We start from the raw sequence: 20,514 nt of genomic DNA, 5'->3' as shown, positions 1-20,514 counted from the left end.
AAACTGGCTAACCAGTAAGCTTAACTTTTCAGCTGAAAAACAGTGACAGATGGTCTGTAAACACTGATTTTCTTGGAAGTCTTCAGCAATTTCACAGCTATTAGAAGGGAAGTTTACAAATCAGAAGTTAGTTGGAGGTTAGAGAAAGAGGCAGGATGGACAGAACCTTGGAAAATAGTATCAGAATTCAAAGTGACCCTATTAAATTGGAGAAGCAGCTAGAAGCAAACAGAATAGACTTGGGCAAAGACAAGTGAAATGCAGTGCAGCTACAGAGAAAAGACAAAAGTAACTGCACATAAAAGATGAAGGAAAACAGGTTCTGTGCATCTAGGCATTGGCAAGAAGCAGGTTTTTTTTAGCACAGTCGGTGTTACCTTTCAAAAGTATAACTGAAGTGCCTAAATGTGAGTGGGTACTGTAGGCAACACTTTCTAGGAAAATTGCACTTGTTTGGCATGCCAACAGGAAAAATGGCCTCTTGAGGTCACAGCAAGCTGTGAGTGTCCATTAAAAATTATTAACTTCTTACACTAGGTGAATCAAATGAGAGATAATTGTTCAGTTATTCAGACATCTCCCTCTTTCTTTCAAACTAGCAAACTCATAGAGCTTACCCATAACCTTATATTCTTTGCAAAAAATTAATCACCAAACTTTACATCCTGCTCTGTAATTCCTGTGACTGAGCCCTCACTTGTGTTATAACTCTCCACTTTCAGGACTAAATCAGTTTCAGTGATATTATATTAGTTTTAAATGGTGCATGAAGTATAAAAATGAGCGATAGTTAAAAAACAACTTAATATAAATAGTGTTTCTTTTTCTGTCAGGAAAAAATGTCCTTAATACCAAGGATAAAGATAAAACTGATTTTATTTTTAAGTTTTAAATTTTTTTAATAAATGTTTGTGTAGTTTTAGATTTAACAGCAGGTAGATCTCCAATCATGTCACTCATTAGGGCTGTAGATTAGTAACAGATTCTGTGTTGAACCCGGATTTGAGGAAGCACGCTACCAAAGCCATGTGGCGGAGACTGAATACTGTTGCATTTCACCAACATTGTGTCATAATACAGCTGTATACCAATCCTTTTCTGCTATTGTTGCTTGCCTTTCTAGCTCAGCAGGAATTGATGATAAATAAGTGAACTTTAAAATTCAGTCTTCCTATATTAGTAGATTTCACTGATATAAGTGCTTTAAATTTAAAGTACATTCAAAAATTAGGAAAACACTGAGAAAAACTGAAAAGGAACTTTATGCTAAGAAAGCTAGAACCAGATAGATTATCTATACAAATTGTGATAGCTTTGTTAGAATTCCATTATGGAGCTCCATTTTTGTATGATTAAACTTTTTTTATTCTTACATTATTAGCTTTTTTTGTAAACTGAATGCTAAACAGAAACCAAAATATTGAGTCACCTGCTTCTTGCTTATGCTTGATTCTTCCCAACTCAATTGTTTCCTTATTCTAACGTATAGATCATCTTTTTTTAAATTACATTCTTTTATCATTTATTTATTAGTTTTTGAATTCAGGTAAATTGACATATAACATTATACTAGTTTCAGGTGTATAACAATTGAATACTTGTATATATTATGAAATGGTCACCACATGAGTCTAGTTCACATTCATCACCATACAAAATTACAGTTTTTTTTCTTCTGATGAGAACTTTTAAGCAGATCATCTTCTTTTACATCAGCAGGTTAAAAAAAAAAAAAAAAAAAAAAAGGAATATTTTCTTTTATAAGCTATATGAAGCCAGGGAAAAAAGTGACGAGCCATCTTTCCAGCCTACTGTTTGTTTTCCAGTTAGTTTAAATTACATAATGTGTAGGAATAAAGGGGAATGTGTAGAGATGTACATATAAGTCCCAGGCATAAAGATCTTACCCTTATTTGATCTATAAGGAAGTGTAAAAAGTTTGAGCAATTTTATATTTTTAAGGTTTTTACCCTAGTTCATTTTAAGTTGCTTACACCTTTCATTTTTTATTTCAGTGCTTATTTAGAGTAACTTTAGAAGACAGCTACTTGTGTTAGAAAACTAACTTTCCTTTTTACTTGAGAAAAGGCTGCAATAATAAATATTAGGTAGCAGATACAATTTACAGGTAGTTTGCTTTCTAAAAATGTTGGGCAGACCAAATCCTGTCTCAAACAATTAATCTTAAATTTGTGTAACATCAATAATATCCATGTTTAAGATTAACAGTATCCCATTTCTTATCTGAAAGGCACTGTAGCCAACTCTTTTTAGCTTTTCATACTAATATACCATGTATTTAATTCATCAATGGGAAATAATAACCTGATATGCCCATTATATGATAAATTGAAGATCTGTCATCTCACTGTGTAAAGACATCTAAATGTATATGAAGTACAATTTCAGCAAATATTCATCGAGCACATAGAAAACTTCTGTGCTAGTTCTTTCTATGCTAGTTCTTTGCAGAATGTGTAGGATGCAAACATATGGCTTATTTCCTGATAAAACTGAAACTTTCTAGCTCTAGCGATCAGACAAGCTTTATTGTCCTTTAAATCAATAGTTCACTTTCCCAATTTTGAGGTTAAAATATTTATTTGACTGGTAATTTACTATATAAGAAAGAGCTATGATTAAGAAAAAATTAAAACTGCCATGGCCAAGTTTTCCCTTTTCATTTTTTAACATTTCTATGAGTGACTGAATGTTCTTGTCATATTCATTCAATATAGGTTACTTTTTATTTTGAGATAGTTGTAGATTCACTTGCAGTTGTATGAAATGATACAGAGATTATGTACCTTTTGCCCAGTTTCCCTCAGTAATATCTTGTAAAACTGTACTACAGTGTCACAACCAGGACACTGACATTGAAACAGTCCTCCAATTTTGTTCAGATTTCTTCTCTTTTACTTGTATTTAATTGTATTTGTGTGTGTGTGTGTGTGTGTGTGTGTGTTTAGTTCACTGCAATTCTATCACAAGAGTAAGTTTGTGTATCCACCACCATAGCCAAGATACAGAGTCATTCCATCACCTCAAGGATGCCTCATGCTGCCCTTTTATTACCATACCCACCTCCCTCCCGTTTGCATTTTTAAACCCTGGAAACCACTAATCTATTCTTCATTTCTATAATTTTGTCATTTCAAGAATATATGTATTTATGGAATCATTCAGTTTTTGAATTGTCTCTTTTACCCAGTATAATTCTCTAGAAATTCATCCAGGTCATTATGTGTATTGATAGTTGTTCCTTTTTATTCCTGAGTAGTGTTCCATGGTATGGATGTGCCACAGATTGTTTAACCATTCACCAGTTGAAGGACATCTGGGCTCTTTCCCATTATGGGCTATTACAAATAAAGCTGCCAAGACCATTCATCTGTAGGTTTTTGTGTGAACATAAATTTCCAGTTCTCTGGGATAAATGTTCAAGAGTACAATTCCTGGGTGGTATGGTAATTGCATGTTTAGTTTTATAAGAAACTTGCAAACTGTTTTTCAGAGTAGCTGTACTATTTTACATTCCCACCAGCAAAATATGAGTGATCCAGTTTCTCTTCATCCATGCCAGCATTTTTGTCACCACCATTTTTAAGTGTGTAGTAATATCTCATGGTTTTAACCTGTATTTTCCTAATGACTAATAACAGTTCTTTTCTCATTATGAGCTTGTTTGCCACTTGTATACCCTCTTCCATAAAATGTCTGTTTATACTTTTGGCCCATTTTCTAATTGGATTGTTTTTGGTTTTGTTTCTTGTTGATTGTTTTTTACTGTTGACTTTTGGGAGTTGTCCAAAGTCCCATATATCCCAGATACTAGTCCTTTGTTGGATTGCAAATATTTGTAAATTTGTTTGCAAGTATTTTCTCCTGTTCTATATATTTCTATTCTCTAATATATATATTTAAATTAATATATACCTGTGTTTTCAACCTATCCTTATATAATTTTTGTTTTTCTTTCTTCATTTTTCTTTTCTTTATCATCTAACATAAATATGCATTCTGCCTATCATTTCCATACATGGCCTAATTATATTTAATAAAACTGTCATTCTCAATTTTTTGCTTTTTTGGTTAAATGACTCTTGAGGGTGGGAGGTTGTAATGCATACTGGCAGTATGTTAGAGATTAAGTACATCTGTTCATAAAGAGATGAAAGAGTTTAACTTTGTTACTTTGCTATGCCAAAGTCCAAACAACCAGTTGGAAAATGGAAAATGGAATTATATATATTGCTTGATACCATGAAGTTAATATTTTATTTAAAATATTTAAAAATAATATCCTTATGATCATTTTATCAGATTTGTAAGTTCACCTAATTAGTATGCTTACTATGGTGTACTAATAAGTGTGATTGCATTTTAGTTTATTTCAATTTAAAGAATTCTTCTTCATAGAATTTTAAGTAATGTCAAAATCTTCTGTTGTGTCAACAGCTGCTCTCCAAATGAGTGTTTTATCATAAATGTTGCCTTTTATTATTTCATTGAAAACAACCCAATGGTTTCCATGATTGAGGGAATGTTTTGTTTAATTTTAACTTTTCTTTCTGTGTTTTAAACTTTTCTTTCAGCTTTTGTTTTGTGTTATATGTTTTGTTTATATGGAAGACAATATTTTGCTTTTTTTAAAAATTTTTCATTTTTAGCAAGCATGGGAATATATTTTTGCTTACACTCTGGGAAAGAGAAGACCCTAAATGTGGCTTAATCAACATTGTAAATCATTTAATTTCTTTCCCATTGAGTTGGATATGTGCCTTGTTGGAAACGTGTGCTTTAGTGGCATATATTTTTGAGTCGAACTAGCTGCCTGCCTGTAATCAGGACTATATCAATTGTTGTCATTCTAAATGTTTCCTTTCCTTTTTTTCAAACACATTTGCCTGATTGACCTTTTTTTTTTCTCTGTCTTTCTATGGGGCTGCTCCAGGAGCCATGGCTAATCATCTTATAAGCAATGCTCTGCTTCGTCCGCATGGTACTAACAATCCCTATAATACATTGCTTGGGGAACCGGCGGTCTGTAACAACCCTTCTGTCAGCATGTACAACACACAAGGTGTGCTGGAGTTTATCTTAATTTTTTCAAGTGAGAGTCCCAGTTTATGTAGCTTTTATGGCCACATTCTATTTTTCTTTCTTTCCTCCTGCCTTTTCTTTCTTTTGGAAGCAGACGCACAGACTCTTTTTGCCTCCCACCCCTCTTGGTGCTTTTATTTTCCATTTTCCTTAGGTTTTCCTTAGTAAGAAATGGATTCCTTCCTTCTGATAAACAAATGCTTGATTCATCAATATGTGTTTGTTTCACTGTAATGTTGTAAAATGTATTGTGGTTTGTCAGTGCTTTTCTTGTTGTTGATTGATTTCTATATTAAATACCTATGTATTCATTTTAAGAAATGAGATATTTGCCTAAGGTAAGTAAGATAAAGGAAGACTTGATTCAGCAATCTTAAGATCAAGAAAGTAATCTTACTCTGTTATACCATGACGCACACTCTAGGCACAAACATCACTACTGATGAAAGCACTTAGATCAACTCCATGGAAAACACTAAAATAAGCTGTGGTGGAAAGAACAGTGAATTGAACAGTAGCAGATCAGGTTCTACCATAGCTTGTTATTGCCTCTATGAACTGGTTCAGGAAGGTCATGAAATGCTTTTTCTACTGTGGCTGCATGTTAAAAACAAGGGTTTTGAATATGGTTCCTCTGTATATCCTCCAACTGTAAATGATTTAAAAATTTAATTGTATCTCAAACACATAAGCATAAATCTCTTTAAAACCACTTACAATGTAAGCATTTTTATGTGACTTTTTACCTTCTCTAAGCTAAAAAATGTATTGGGGCACAAGAAATTAAAAATATTCATATCATAAATAAAGTGACCACAGGAAAAACTTATTCAAGTACAAGTGTCATAAAAGAAAAATTTTAGTCAGTGATACACCTATTTAAAATTATATTTGAAAGAAAATTCACAATAACAAAGAGACTTCAGTGGTTCCTTCAAGTTGCATGAGACAGATTAGCAATATTTTAAATTTTTCCCAGACAATCTTGAATAAAATTTCTATTATCCTCTTTGGGAATCTTTGTGTGTGTGTGTGCGTGTGTGTGTGTTTTCCTTCTCAGTCAGAGGTAAAAGATTAGTGGCATGAGTGTGAAAAACTTGGTGTGCATGCTTATTCCAGAAAAGCATGTTTGTTGCAACATAGTCATTGGGTGTCTAAAACCATCTGAGTTTCCCAGGTGACACCTTGTCAGATACGAAGGATAATTTTAAATTATTTCAAAAATACCAAAGCCAGTAAGTCAGAAGTGACTTCAGGAATAGTCAAGTTGTTTTCCAATAGGATTAAATAATTAAGCAAACTGTCAGTTTTATCCAGTTTCTTAAGGGCCTACACCTAAGAATCATAGACTTAGAATCAAAAGAATAGATAGAACTCATTGAATCCTCTTTACCACATTGTGGATGTTCTGTCAACCTGTGCTTAAGTATTTCCTCTAATGAGGCCCTTCCTACCTCAGGATTTTATATATTCAATTGTTGAAATGCTCCATTCGTTATAAATATTTTTTCTTTCCACCAAGTCGAAATTTGCCTCTGGCCGTGATGCTTAGGTTTGCCTTCTAGAACAAAGATGAGCAGAGCATTTTTCTGCTGTCTGTGGCAATTCTTTAAATACTTGAAGGCAGTTAATCTGGCTTCTTTTAGTCCTCCATTTTCTAGTAAAGCAACCTCAGTGCTATCAGTAGGAGAAAGTTTCTTCATGGTTGTCCCCCTTTACATTGTCTACCATTTGTCAATGTCCCTATTTCATTGTAGCACTCAATGATGTGTATATTACATAATGCACTAAATGTGGTTTGTCAGAACAATTTTGCAGACCTTATAGAGTCTTGTTCGGGTTTTTCTCTTTATTTTCATTGGGCTAAATGACATAAATGTGTCATTAGAGTATTGTAAATTGTTCTGACATATTAATAAGTTTTGAAAGATGTTAAATGAAGATTTACACGATATTTGCATATTAAATCTATTCTACATTATTCACCTTATGCAAAGAGTTGTTGGAAATTGTTTTAAAATAAGTAATAATTTAGATCATATTTTGTTTAGCTTTTTTGATTATTCAGATATAATTTCTAATGTCTTAAATAATGAAAAACTAACAATCATTAATCTGTATGTTTTCCTTAATTCAGTATCTGCCTTCTTGTCTTATTTTACTCCTGGTATCCTAAGTTAGGAGATTTTTCTAAGGATGGAACACTATTATAAACACTATCAAAGTGAAATTCTCACGACAAAATTTAAAATAATACCATATAAATCCAAAGTTTTATTCCTATCGAGCCTATTACTGAATATTGCTATTAAAATTATCAAAAAATACACAAAGGATTCTTTGGAATGGATTTGATGTTTATGCCAGTAAATTAAATTCTACTGACTTTTCTTAAAAACAAAAGTAAATAATTTTATTATTGGTTTTCAGAGTCAGAAATGGAATTGTTCAGCTACTTTATGTTTTAATATTTTTGAGATGTTAAGAAACTATGGTAGTGCTTAAAATAATTTTTTTACCACTGAACAAAAAACTTGGTGATTGTCATATTGCTACTAATCTTATGCTTTCAGATGAATGCACTTATATTCTTACTGGCAAGGTGAAATCTTACATGAAATATAGGTGGCTCGGTATGTACTGGAGTGGTTTATGTTGAATTACCACTTGGTTCTGTTCTGTTGGTCCTTTAATTCTGTTGTACCAATGCCATCCAAGCAAAGAAGCATTCAGATTTAAAGTATCCATTTTTGTTTGTGATGCCTTTATTTAAAATATGTAAAGATATGTTACAGTATTACTAATGCATATAGAGTTAGGAATAAAGATGAATAATATAATTTTGTTATATTAGATTCAGATTCTATCTGTGGAAATATTTAAAACTTCATGCATAGTATTTCTGGACCATTATCTTCTTGTCAGTATTGGAGAATTTAGTTTTTGTTAGATAAATCTCATTATAGATTAACCTGTCAACAAAATGTAATATGGAGAAGTCATGCTTTTACAAGTTAATTTACATTTTAAAGTAATTTAATTCAATTCTAAAACTTTAAAGAAAAACATATCTTTAGGATAGGATATAGTGAAGAATACATTATAGTTGTCAAGAATACAAGGTTATGGTATAAAGTATATAAATAAATATTCTGTTATAGCTTTCAAAGCCTAAGGCGATGTGAAGAGAAGGAGGTAGATAGTAGTGCACAGAGTCAATCTAGAAGATTCCCATTATGATCCCAGTTCTGCCACGGTTAGCAGAAGTGGTGTTAGATAAGGCTCAGTCTCTTGTGGTTGAAGCTTCCTCATCTTAAAAAGCAGGAGCTGAACTTCAATTATCTCTTATGTGCTTTCCAGTTCTAAAATGTTATCATTTACGGAAGGAGCCATAATGAGCCTACTAGCAATTTCCATCTGTTGCAATACTAGTTTGGCTTTTTATTTCCAATTCTTTTTCTAAATGTGTTTTGAAACTTTAAAAGAAATTTTCTCTGCATTTTGAAATATTGTTGGTCTTTTGCTGAGAAGCAAATCGTCTTTTAAAGTACAAAAACAGTATCTCTAAAGCAACGGCTAAATTATAACAAGTTGGAATCTCTTGAAATGATATAGCCCAATGACTTTGCTGGTTTTTATTTTGTGATGATTTAACCTTCTTATAAACAAAATCAGCAAGAGCAGGTTTTTGACAGGATTAAAATATGACGGTTTTCTTTTTTTAATAATTTTGCTACTATTGTTCTTAAAGGATTAACTTTTAAAATGTTAGATTGCATATGATTGTGCAACAATCCAGAAGAAAACCTGATATTGATTGGTGGTATTTTTTCCCCCTCACATTTTCTTGATACAGAATAATGGTTGCATTTAACCTTTTTCTTTCTCCATAGTTATACAACTTTTGAATATGAGCTCCAGAAATGACAGTATCGATCAGTATAATTTACAAATGATAAAAAGCATTTGTATAGGTACAGTGGGAGAAAAATAACCTTTGTACATGAAAAGAGAAGATACATAAGAGAAAACACAATTATGAAAAGTTCAAACTGTGATATTTTTCTCTGTATATAAATGAAAGAATTTATTTATAATCTTACTGAAAAATTTTAAAGTTAAATGACATTCCTTAGAAGCAAGTATGTCCTAACCTATACACACACACATATACATAATACTGAATTATAGTTGTGGAAATAGTCATAGCTTGCCCTCAAGATTTTACTCTCTTTGGTTGGTGTGATAATTTTAACTTTAAAATAAGTGTGTATTTGTTTGAAATTTATGAACTGCAGAAACGCTTATTAAAGACTCATTAGCATGTATTATGGGGGTTTCTTATTTTCTGACTAACATTTCAGTATTTTAAATTATGATAAACCATGTAACACAGACTCATGAATTTTGGGGCAGTAGAACTATTTCCTTTGACTCTTTTTTCTGCATATCATCAATTTGCTTTTTACTCATGTTTCTTCTACTGTCGCTGTAAGCTTACTTGTTGTTTTTTCTTTCCTTTTCTTCATGCTGTCGTTTAGAGCCCTACAGAGAGACAAGTATGGGAGTAAAGCTAAACATTGCATATCAAATGTAATTTTTTTTAGTTCACTTTTATTGCATCACATATAGATGATGTAGTTATTAAAAACAGTTCATCTCACAATTTAAAAACTAAAGAACCTATGAATCAACTTATATAAATATATGTTAATAGAGATTAGACGCTTTTGTTGTTTGATTCTTTTATTGTGTCACATAACATAGTTGTTAAGTCTCATGTAATGTTTGTGTGAGTTAAATTGTTTTTAAATTAAGCATTTATTTTTGCTAAGTAATTCATAAACTTTTAATTTTCATTACTACATTCCATCATACAAATACATGTCACATGCAACATACCCAGTTTATTTAACTATGGCTGTTTTCAAGCCATACCCAATGCATTGACAACAGAAATAATAAACACGTTTCAATGCATCAGTTGCTCAACCATAACCATCAAGCCTACCATAGCAGCCTCTGCAGCAACAATCACCCATCACATATGGCCCTTTAAAAAGCATTTACTTTTATTTTTTCTTAACATTGTGGATTTGTCTACAAGATATCTTATAACATGAAAATAAATCGCTTCACCCTATGTCTGTGATGGCTGCTTTTTTAATGTATTTAATGCATTGCTATTTTTGAAAACTGTGTTACTTGAATACAGAGTATGCATCAGAAGTCCATATAAAAATTGTTATATTTGGGATACTTTATTTGAACAAGTAATGAACTAGTTCAGTTTTGGTAAACATAACTGCATCACAGATATAGAATGAATGCTATATTTTCACAAGTTAGTGATGTTTTGACAAGTTTAATAGAATTCTTCAATTAATTGTTCTATAAAGAAATACCCTTTATTATTTAGCAGTGTTCGTTAAATGTTTGTGTTTTATTTTCTTTTGTGGTTGCATTCGGAGAGATTTATGGAACTATTATAGATCCTTGGATTTCTGTTCAAGAAAATGCAAAAACCTTGAAGAAGCATGTGGTCAAATTTATTTCACTGCAGCTGTTTCTTCCCAGAATAAGACATTTAATCTCTTTTAAACCCAAAGTTTAATATGCACACAAAGTCATCGCTCGTTATGAAATGGAACCTTCAATACTGACACTGCGTTTTTAGGAATCAGATCCCCCATGTCTTTACAGTCTTTTGTAGAATTATCTAATGACCCTAAACAATTACTAATGGATTAATATATAATAGTAACCAAAGTACTTATAGCAGAAAAAAAAATTGGAAAGTAAATCCAAATATTTTTGTTTTGAAAGTTCCTATGTGCAAATTATTTTGAAGTGCCATTTATTTGACTAGGCATTATTTCATGACTATATCATTCTGACAAATTTAACATAATCCTTTTGTAGTTTTGTGTATAGGGATTATTTTCAATCTTATAAATTACATATCAGATTATTAGAAACTGCTTGAATCTTTTACTTTGACCAGTATATTCAAAGTACCACACATGAATTATGTTAATTTTATACCTATTGCAATGTTAAGACAGCACATAAAATTAAAGGTAATGAATTATTGGATTGACTTTGGTGTGTATAAATTGAAAGCTATGAATGACTACAGCAAAATTTTGCGTTTTTTCCCCTAAGTTATAAGCAAATATGTTTCAAATACTGTCAAACAATGTTTGTGTGGAAATTGCAAATTTATAGGGTTTTTTTAAATTCTTTTAAAGATTTACTTTAAATACTTCTTGTCTGTTTATAAGATTTCTATCAATTGTCCAAGTATACATATACATATAGATATGTACATATAGATTTAATATTTTTTTATTTCCAAACATTTTATACTTAATTAAAATTGCTAGCAATTTATACATACTTCATAGTCGGGTGTTTTTGCTTTTCTGTTTGTGTGTGTGTTCTATGGCCAATTGGATATAAATGTCATGATGTTTTGTAATCTTTTTCAGAGGGGCTTCTGAACAATGCCAGGGATACAAGTGTCATGGATACTCTACCACTGAATGGTAACCATGGCAATAGTTACAGCATTGCCAGTGGCGAATACTTGAGCAACTGTGTGCAAATCATAGACCGTGGCTATAACCATAACGAGACCGCCCTAGAGAAAAAGATTCTGAAGGAACTCACTTCCAACTATATCCCGTCTTACCTGAATAACCATGAGCGCTCCAGCGAACAGAACAGGAATTTGATGAACAAGCTGGTGAATAACCTGGGCAGTGGGAGTGAAGATGATGCCATTGTCCTGGATGATGCCACCTCCTTTAACCATGAGGAGAGTCTGGGCCTAGAACTTATTCATGAGGAATCTGATGCTCCTTTGCTGCCCCCAAGAGTTTACTCCACAGAGAACCACCAGCCACATCATTACACCAGAAGGCGGATCCCCCAAGACCACAGTGAGAGCTTTTTCCCTTTGCTAACCAACGAGCACACAGAAGATCTCCAGTCACCCCATAGGGACTCTCTCTACACCAGCATGCCGGCACTGGCTGGTGTGCCTGCCGCAGAGGGCGTTACCACCAGCACCCAGACCGAACCCCCACCGGCCAAATGTGGTGATGCCGAAGATGTTTACTACAAAAGCATGCCAAACCTAGGCTCCAGAAACCACATCCATCAGCTGCATACCTACTACCAGCTAGGTCGCGGTAGCAGTGATGGATTTATAGTTCCTCCAAACAAAGATGGGACCCCTCCAGAGGGGAGTTCAAAAGGACCTGCTCATTTGGTCACTAGCCTATAGAAGATGACAGAAATTTAAGCCAACAAAACTGCTAACACCTGGTTGACTGTTCTGAGTTGATATAAGCAGTGGTAATAATGTGTGTACTCCTAAATCTTTATGCTGTTCTTAAACGACAAACACAAACTCTCAGACTTCTTTTTTTTTTTCTTTTTTCTTTTTAAACTGGGATTTTTTTAGGTCAGCCCAGGGGAGAAAGATAATTGCTGAAATTCCCCTGTGCCAGCTTCTTTCCCGTCCTTCCCCCCTCAGATGGAGACTTCATTATGTTAATGAACGAGATTTGAAGAAAATGGCGCTCATTGTGGCCTTGTTGAATTATGTTGTGTTTGTTCTAACATCTCTGATGCTCTGTTACTATAATTACAAGGACCTGATTTTTTAAAAGGCCAGAACACTTGTTTGAAATTAGTAACAATGCTGCATCTAGATTGGAGTGCTGCACAAACATAAAATCAAAGCAAACTATCACATAGTGGTTTTTAGTCGCTCACAGCCTGAATTCACCACAGCGGGAATAGCTGAGGTGTACAAAATAAAACAACAAAATCGATAATGAAATGGAGGGGAATTCTAGAATTATATGCTAAATGCATATTTTATGATTTGCTGTATTAACTGATGATAAAACTAATGGCAGAAAAAAAATTTGAACAATTCTATGTAATGTACAGATACTAGCATTGCACATGTAGTCTGCTTTCTGTTCTTCCAGAATTTGAGTCCTGTTAATGTAGTGGAAAAAAAGAAATTTTCTTTTTCTTTCGTGCTGGTCTTGCAAGTTTGTCTACCAGTAAGAGAGCAAAGTTTCCTTCCTTTCTTCTTTCTTTCTTCATTTTCTTTTTTTTTCTTTCTTTCTTTTGTTCTTTTTTTTTTTTTGCCTTTTTTTTCTTTAAAATTTCACATGGCAAAAAATAAATAAATAAATAAATGAAGCTATCACTTTATAAGAATCATTTTCTAGTAATGCAAACAAATTATTTTTTACAAAAAAAATAAAATAAATAAAATTAGACTTCCTTCCCTCACTATATATCTTTATTCAGTCAGAATATTTCCGAGAACATTTTTGCAATTAGAGCAGGAAGAACTTTTCTGTTTACAGTGCACATCTGTTGTAATGCAAAGCATATTTGGCAAGCAGTTCATCACTAAGAGAGTAGCTATGATTCTAGAAGTAAAGAGGTGTCAATAGAACTAGTGGGGCTTCTGCATGTGAAAAATGGTATCCCATGGGTGTGAAAGTGCTGAATGCTCAGTCTGTTCCCCAAGTGGGCACCTGCACTACCAATTTTTAAAAGAAATTCACTCCCTCGTAGAAAGAATCGAAAGGTCAATTATTTTGAAGTGATTTTTTAAAAAACTCTTCTGTTTATTAACAGGAAAATTTATTTATTTGACAGGATTTTAAGTAATGTAGGAATACAAGAGGTAAATTAGCAGCACATATAATTTTTTTTAAACTTATGATCCATTTTGTATGGTCTCAAAGTTGGATGACCTCATTACTAATATTTGTTGTAAAAGTGAAACTTGTTTGCCAACCAATAAACAACTGATTGAGATTTAGAAGATATTGTATTGATGTATGTACTATATGATTAATTATTCTTTTCATTTTTCTCGTCTTTCCTTCTGTTTTCAATATATAAACTTTGCTAATCCTCTATGGCCCAAATGAGCCATGCAAAAGAAATCAACCTGCCTAAACTAAGCACAAAATTATACAGTTTTTGCAAAATAATCCAGAAAAATGGTATGGGCATGTTTATGTTGGCTGAAATAAGATGCATAACGTACTTTCGAGCAGGTTAATATATAGGTTACTATGTGCTTATTTATAAGCCAACTGCAGTCACACAGCTTATTATAAATAAGTCAGCTTCAGTCAGAGATTTAAGTATTGAACTGGGGAAGGGGGGAATCATATTTTTTCCTCCCTTGTATGCTTCATTTTGATGTTGGATATTAAATTCACTCAATTGGCTAAGAATGCAAGAATAATGGCAAGAAGAATATCCATTTTATAAAGATGGTACTATAAGACAGTTTTTTGCCAATTTTTTGTTTTTCTATATATGGATAAAATGGGAGGGAAAAAGTCCTTTTAAAGAAACTTTCTGGATCTCCAGTTACTGAAGAATCTTTACCAGCAGTGTCCAAGCATGGAGACCCTCCTAGGGCAAAGTTAGAATGAATTTGCCAAATTGTAATTTCTGTTATGTTATGTGATATCTTAGCAATTTCTTTTTCTTTATTTTTTCAAAAAAAATTTAAGCACCAGCCACTTATAAATGAATTTCTTAAGATTAGAAGGAGTAGTTTAGCGAATAGCCAGTAATCTATACATACAGTTTTAAAATATATAACAAAGGAAAAAATTCTGTGCTGGCCAGAGTATATCATAACCTTAAATTAATATCACCTCAAAATATCTTATGTACCATTCCTTTTTAGTCACTTGACATAAGTATTTTTTAAGTCTACAGATTTTCTCTAAGTTGCAGGAGAACCACAAGCTTTAATAGTAATTAGGTTTTCTCATACCACTTATGGCAATATTAGCACCTGAAAGGTGGTTAGCCTATCTGTTACATAGAATACATTTGGTAATGAAAGAATCCTTTTTAGACATGTTTAAGGTAACTTCAGAAACACAAATGTAGTCTGTGAATTTATGAGTATTTATGCTAGTTTTGCCAATTCAACAGTAATCTATATGAAAGCAGCTCCATCAATAAGAAGCTAGTTTCACAGAATAATGGGGAAACTACCTCAATTCAGCTTGCTGTTGCTGCCGATTCTGATTTTCTGCTATTGCTACCTCCCTGCCCATTATCTTTTGTGTTTCATTGTAGGGAAATTTGAAGCCAATAGCTTCCCAGCTCTACATAGTCCAAATTGAAGAAAATCACTTGAATACATAAACTGGTACGGAAAGCCATTCAGTCCTGTTAGTTACTACCAAGTTCTTACATCAAGATGAAAGGGTGAGATTTTTGAACTCACATACATTGTAATTGGTGTGCTTTCAGCGAGACTTAAGATCCCAAAGACCTTCACATGAAGATATTATTCCCCCAAATTGAATATGACTATAATGAAAACAAAACTGGATGAAAGTTAATTATGTATACATTTCAATAGAAATTTGTGTATGTCTAACATGTACTCACTTAGTCCTCTTTACACTAGCAAGGGTTGAATTCCTGAACTTTAATCTTTGTTTTACATGCATTTTCATGTGTAGTGACTGATAAATTAATAATTTTAAAATTTTCTCATTTTTTGCCATCTTTGGCTGACTCTATATTTGGAATACCCTGTGACATTCATGACCTTATTTGCATATTTCTGATGTGTTTATCTGATTTGCCATTAAGAAGTGAATTTTCATCATATATACTATACATACATAGCACATTATTTGGATAGCTGGAAGTAGAAGTTATGCCAATGAAACAAATTATTATTTCCAAGTAAAATAATATTTTCATAACATTTTACCTTTTTTTTCCTCTTTGAGGTCTATTTCACTTGATACTTTATTAGGACACTAGCTAACAAACCTCATGTTATTTGATTCAGAAGCTGTTGGATTGTTGCACAGCTCACATTCCTAATTGATAATATTTATGGAGAAGTATAAATTTTGTGAAGGAGAATAGGCTGGAATTCCAATTCAATTTTTGAACATCCCTCTTTGTTTTCACTCTACTAAAATTAAAAATACTATACTTAAATAATAATTGCTATGCTAAAATAATCATAATGACAAAAAAGAACTGGCAGGAGGACAATCATCTTGAGATAAAAATAGTGAGGAAAATGTAGTAATCAAATGCAGGTAATGGAAACCCCTTAACTTCCTGTAATACAAATTCACAATGACTTAAATTAAAATGTAGTTTACGATGTGTATTTTTAAATTCCCCATTAATCTAAAAATGTTGACATATTGATGAAAAGTCTTTGAGATTTCATTTTTTAATTTTTTAATATTAACTTGGTGTAACATGTTTTCATAATAATGGAGATAAGCATGTAAGTGAATTAGTAATTTTATAAAGAACCCATAGACATAAATTTAGGCAATATCTTCAGCTTTTCCCCCCATGCTTGTTCAGATCCATTGACTAATTTGCTTATTTTTAAAAAATGACATTAAAAATTTCAAAGACTGACTTTTTGCTCAATTATAGAGACCAAAAGGGAGAGGAAAAATATTTCTTCTGGGTTGTCTAAGGATCAACTTCAAATTAATCAATCATCACCTCCTATTAGTGAAAGAATAATTCATTTTTAGAAGTTGTCCATCAGTAGTGTACCAAAGTGCTACTGCTTGGAGCATTCTTCAAAAAGCACAAAACACTGCAGAACTACAATGCAGTCAATGCAAATTTAGAGAGAGAGAAATTTAGAGAGAGGAGAAAAATAAGAACCCAAACCCTAATTTGATTTTGAGCAATTCTGAAAATATTGACATGAATGTCCTTTCTTCTCTAACAAAAATATTTTAGATAAAATAACAATATGTATGATCTTCCCAGTATATTATAGTATCAAGGTATTAAGAATTAATTAGTTCATGTTTACCAATTCATAACTCACCACATAAATAATTCTTATGCATTTCTAAGTAATACTTTAAATATATCTCATGTTAGATTTCTGCACATCAGTAAATTAGGAACATAGAAGCACAAGAGTGAAGCAGCAACTTTGCAAAATGGTTTATGGAAGAATTTTTGTGCAAATGAATTCTACGTGAGATGCTTCTTTGACCTTATAAAATAGATTTGATGGATCCAAACTGTAAATTCAATTTTGTAATCAGCAAATAGGTCCTTATTAAACCACCTGGAAAATATTGCTAAATATCTAAATTTTCATTTCTAGACTAGAAGAAGTTAAAGTGTTTGTAGCCGCTTCTTTCCTGCTTAGGCTGTAAGAGGAATCTTTCCTATTTACTAATTAACCTGATTACTTCCTCTTTGCTTTAAAAGGGAAATCAATCTTCAACTTTCACCTATACACATACCTACATACTCCATTCCTTCTATTTCCAGCCTGCAAAGGAAATAGCTTGTTTACATTATTGCAAACTTTGTGATTTTTGCAATGAAACAGGTAGTTATTATGGTTTTGCATATTCTCATTTGAAATAAAGTTATTGCTATTCCCTCTTTTAAAAGAGTCAAAAGTCAGCACTTCTTTAACATCTAGGATCTTTGTTATTATTCAAATGTCTTGATTTCAACTATGTTGTGATGTTTCTTTCTCTCTCTTAATATTACATCACACAAATTTTTCTTAATTTGTGTCCCTTTAGAATATTTATTACATTTAGGTAAATACAAACTATGATTTTTAAGAAGGCATGTGAAAGGAGAACTTTGATTTACGTGAAGAAGTCAAGGAAGACTATACAAGAAAAAAACCTCTATTGAGATAACAAAGTCTTTTCAATCACAATATGAACAGGTGAGCAGAACCAAGTTGGCAAATTCATGGTGAGGTAACTGGACCTAAATTAGAGATACAGAGAAAAATTATCCAGGAAAAAAATAATAAAATTCCTTAGAGTGATAAAAATCTTAAACACTGTACCCAATGCTATTGATGTATTGAAAAAAATAAAATTGAAGTTTACCATATTATAATTTTAACCTGCTGATTCCACAGAAAACACTAAAACACTTTTAACACTCTTTAGGCATTTCTTGTCTAAGTATTTTTGCCTCAATTCACGTTCACTCTCTAATCTGCTTACTCTGTTGTATGCCAACGCAGTTAATGCTACTAGTAGCTTTGTACCTTTTAGAGCTTTATTATGAATCTTTCTAATAAACATTAAATTAATATTAAATTGGAATTATGTATGTTGTGCAAAATAATTCATAACCAAGCAATAGTCATAGGATAATTCATTATATATATGAATATTACTTTGAGACTGAACAAATAATTACACTGCTGAAAATATTACTCTCAAGTCCTTCTCTCTCTTCAATTATTGTAGTCAATTCATAAAGTTCTGCAGACAGTTGTACACATGATATGTTATCAAAGTACTCCATAATCCAAATGTGTCTAAAAGTATTCCAATGCTTCTTTCATTCTAGAATGCTAAAGGAAAGAGCTTGAAAGAAGAGGAAAGTAAAGCTGTCTTCCAAGTATCTAATTTAGGTAAACATTGTCATTCAGAATGAAAAATTTTGAAATGAGAACGTTCCACTTTGTGGTCTGAGGGAGAGGTTATTAAAGATTACACTTAGTCCAGTATTGGAGGATTTTAAATTTTAAAGAAGTTAAGTTTGTCTCAGTGGCCCAAGACTGCAGAACTTCACAATACATTGGCAAGGAAATATGTTTAAAATCCATACCCAAAGTGGCTTTTTAAAGGTTAAAAATTCCTCTGATTCTTCTGAAGGTGAAACTGGTAAAATAGTCCTGGCTTCAAAATGAAATGTATTAGTTGACCTAAAAAAATGGCAAAATTCATGAATGCCATCAACTCTTTAATAGTAGGTAGAGGTCTTTGGGGATGGAACTCAGGATACACTGACTAGAACAGAGTGTCCTCTCATGAGGACCATTGCCTAGTCCTCTAGAACATTTTTAATGCCTTGAATTTCAACTTGTCACAATGTCTTATGTTTTGAATGACATCATGAATCAAGAGATGAGGAAAAAAACATTTAAAGTTGGTTTTCATGCCGCATTTGAAAATAAAGACTTCCTTTACCATCCTAAGTAATAAAAGATGATATGTCTTGAAACAGCTGTGGGCAATCAGAATGTTTTCATTTATAAACAAATCTTATTTGTATATTCTAACACTGCTCTTTGCCTATGAACTACAAAGACAAGTATTGTAGAAAGGGTCAACTTGATTTCCTTTAATGGCTTCTGTGAATGTATTGGAAGATGGAAGGATAATTCAAAAAGTTTTTTCATACTGTTTTCCCACTTGCCAAGCATTAAATCTAATTCAAGATACATCTTTTAAAAAAATGATAGTTTACTTTAAAAACTAACAACTAATTAGGCTATTTCTCATTGATAAGAAAAATCATTTTTTAAGAACAAGAATATAGCTATTGCAAGCTTTGGTCTCTTACATTCTCATATATTACACATGGCATTAATCTTACCATATACACCCACCAGATTTCAATCTATTGGATTTTTTTCCCCTTGTACAACCTTTCCAACCTCTTTTTTTTCCCTTTAAATCTTCTGTACAATCACATGTAAAGTCATGAGCTACAAACTTCAATAAAAAATATCAGTGAACAATAAGTGATGTAGTCACTGTTATTATATGGTAATACTCAAACATTGGTTTGGGGACAGTGTTTCGAACTGCAGGATAATAACTGAAACATGAACTCCTAGTATATTTTCTTACTATCCCCGCACCCTTCAACCTCCTCTCATATATTGAAAATAAAATGTGAGGCTTTTTTCTTTATGTTTCCAGAGAACTGCTGCCACCCAAGGTGTCTGTATGTCGATTTGTTCTTTCCAGGAAAATAGGAAGTTAAATTAAGAACTTAAAGTTTGCCCTTAAAGTTTGCCAATGATGTGATATAATTAGATGTAGTCCTATATCTGCTGCCTGATCAATTTATTTCTCCTAATCTTAAACTGGGTAGTAGGAGAGTCAGTCACCAATGAACCTTTGGTCCAAAGGAGAGTTAGGAACTCTGTGCTATTCTTCTTTTGAATAAAGAGCACAATAAATATTAGTATACGTTGTGGATCACAAAGATAGACATTGTATAACCATCATTCTGTAGTGTCAGGGATTCTGATTATTTAGTTTACTAACTCTTAGCATCAGTAATATGAGTACAAATATCAGCTAGAGTAATCTAATTTAGATGCCTCTACTTTATAATATTGAAAATACATTTTCATAAAAAATATTCCAAAGAGGAAACAGAGAGAAATTAGCAGCTCCTGAGTGGTTAGTATGTGCCTGGCACTTTACATTGCCTCATTTGATCTTTTCAATAATATGGTGAAATAGATTTTTTTCATACTTGCTTTATGAAGGAAGTTGAAATTCAGATCTCAGAGTCATAAAGCTAGTAAGTTTTGAACCAAAATCT

The 20,514-nt window shown here is 32.3% G+C and overlaps 1 protein-coding gene across 16 annotated transcripts in view; it reads left to right on the top strand.

Moving 5' to 3' along the window:
* The window catches only part of ADGRL3 (adhesion G protein-coupled receptor L3), an 859,984-nt gene extending 840,285 nt beyond the window's left edge, over positions 1-19,699 (top strand). For 10 of the 16 annotated variants that reach the window (XM_082463718.1, XM_082463716.1, XM_082463717.1 and 7 more), the window contains one exon: positions 11,595-19,699. In XM_082463718.1, the coding sequence (XP_082319844.1) occupies positions 11,595-12,394 (800 nt within the window). In that variant the 3' untranslated portion in view covers positions 12,395-19,699. Of the gene's footprint in view, positions 1-4,954; positions 5,084-9,644; positions 9,697-11,594 lie in introns of all 16 variants that reach the window. The other 6 variants (XM_082463713.1, XM_082463712.1, XM_082463714.1 and 3 more) reach the window with 2 other exon arrangements.
* Positions 19,700-20,514: the final 815 nt, after the last annotated feature.

This window comes from Balaenoptera physalus (genome assembly GCF_965194825.1).
Source record: "Balaenoptera physalus genome assembly, chromosome: 5".
In the NCBI taxonomy this organism is placed as follows: domain Eukaryota; kingdom Metazoa; phylum Chordata; class Mammalia; order Artiodactyla; family Balaenopteridae; genus Balaenoptera; species Balaenoptera physalus.
This window is presented reverse-complemented; position numbering and strand designations above follow the sequence as displayed.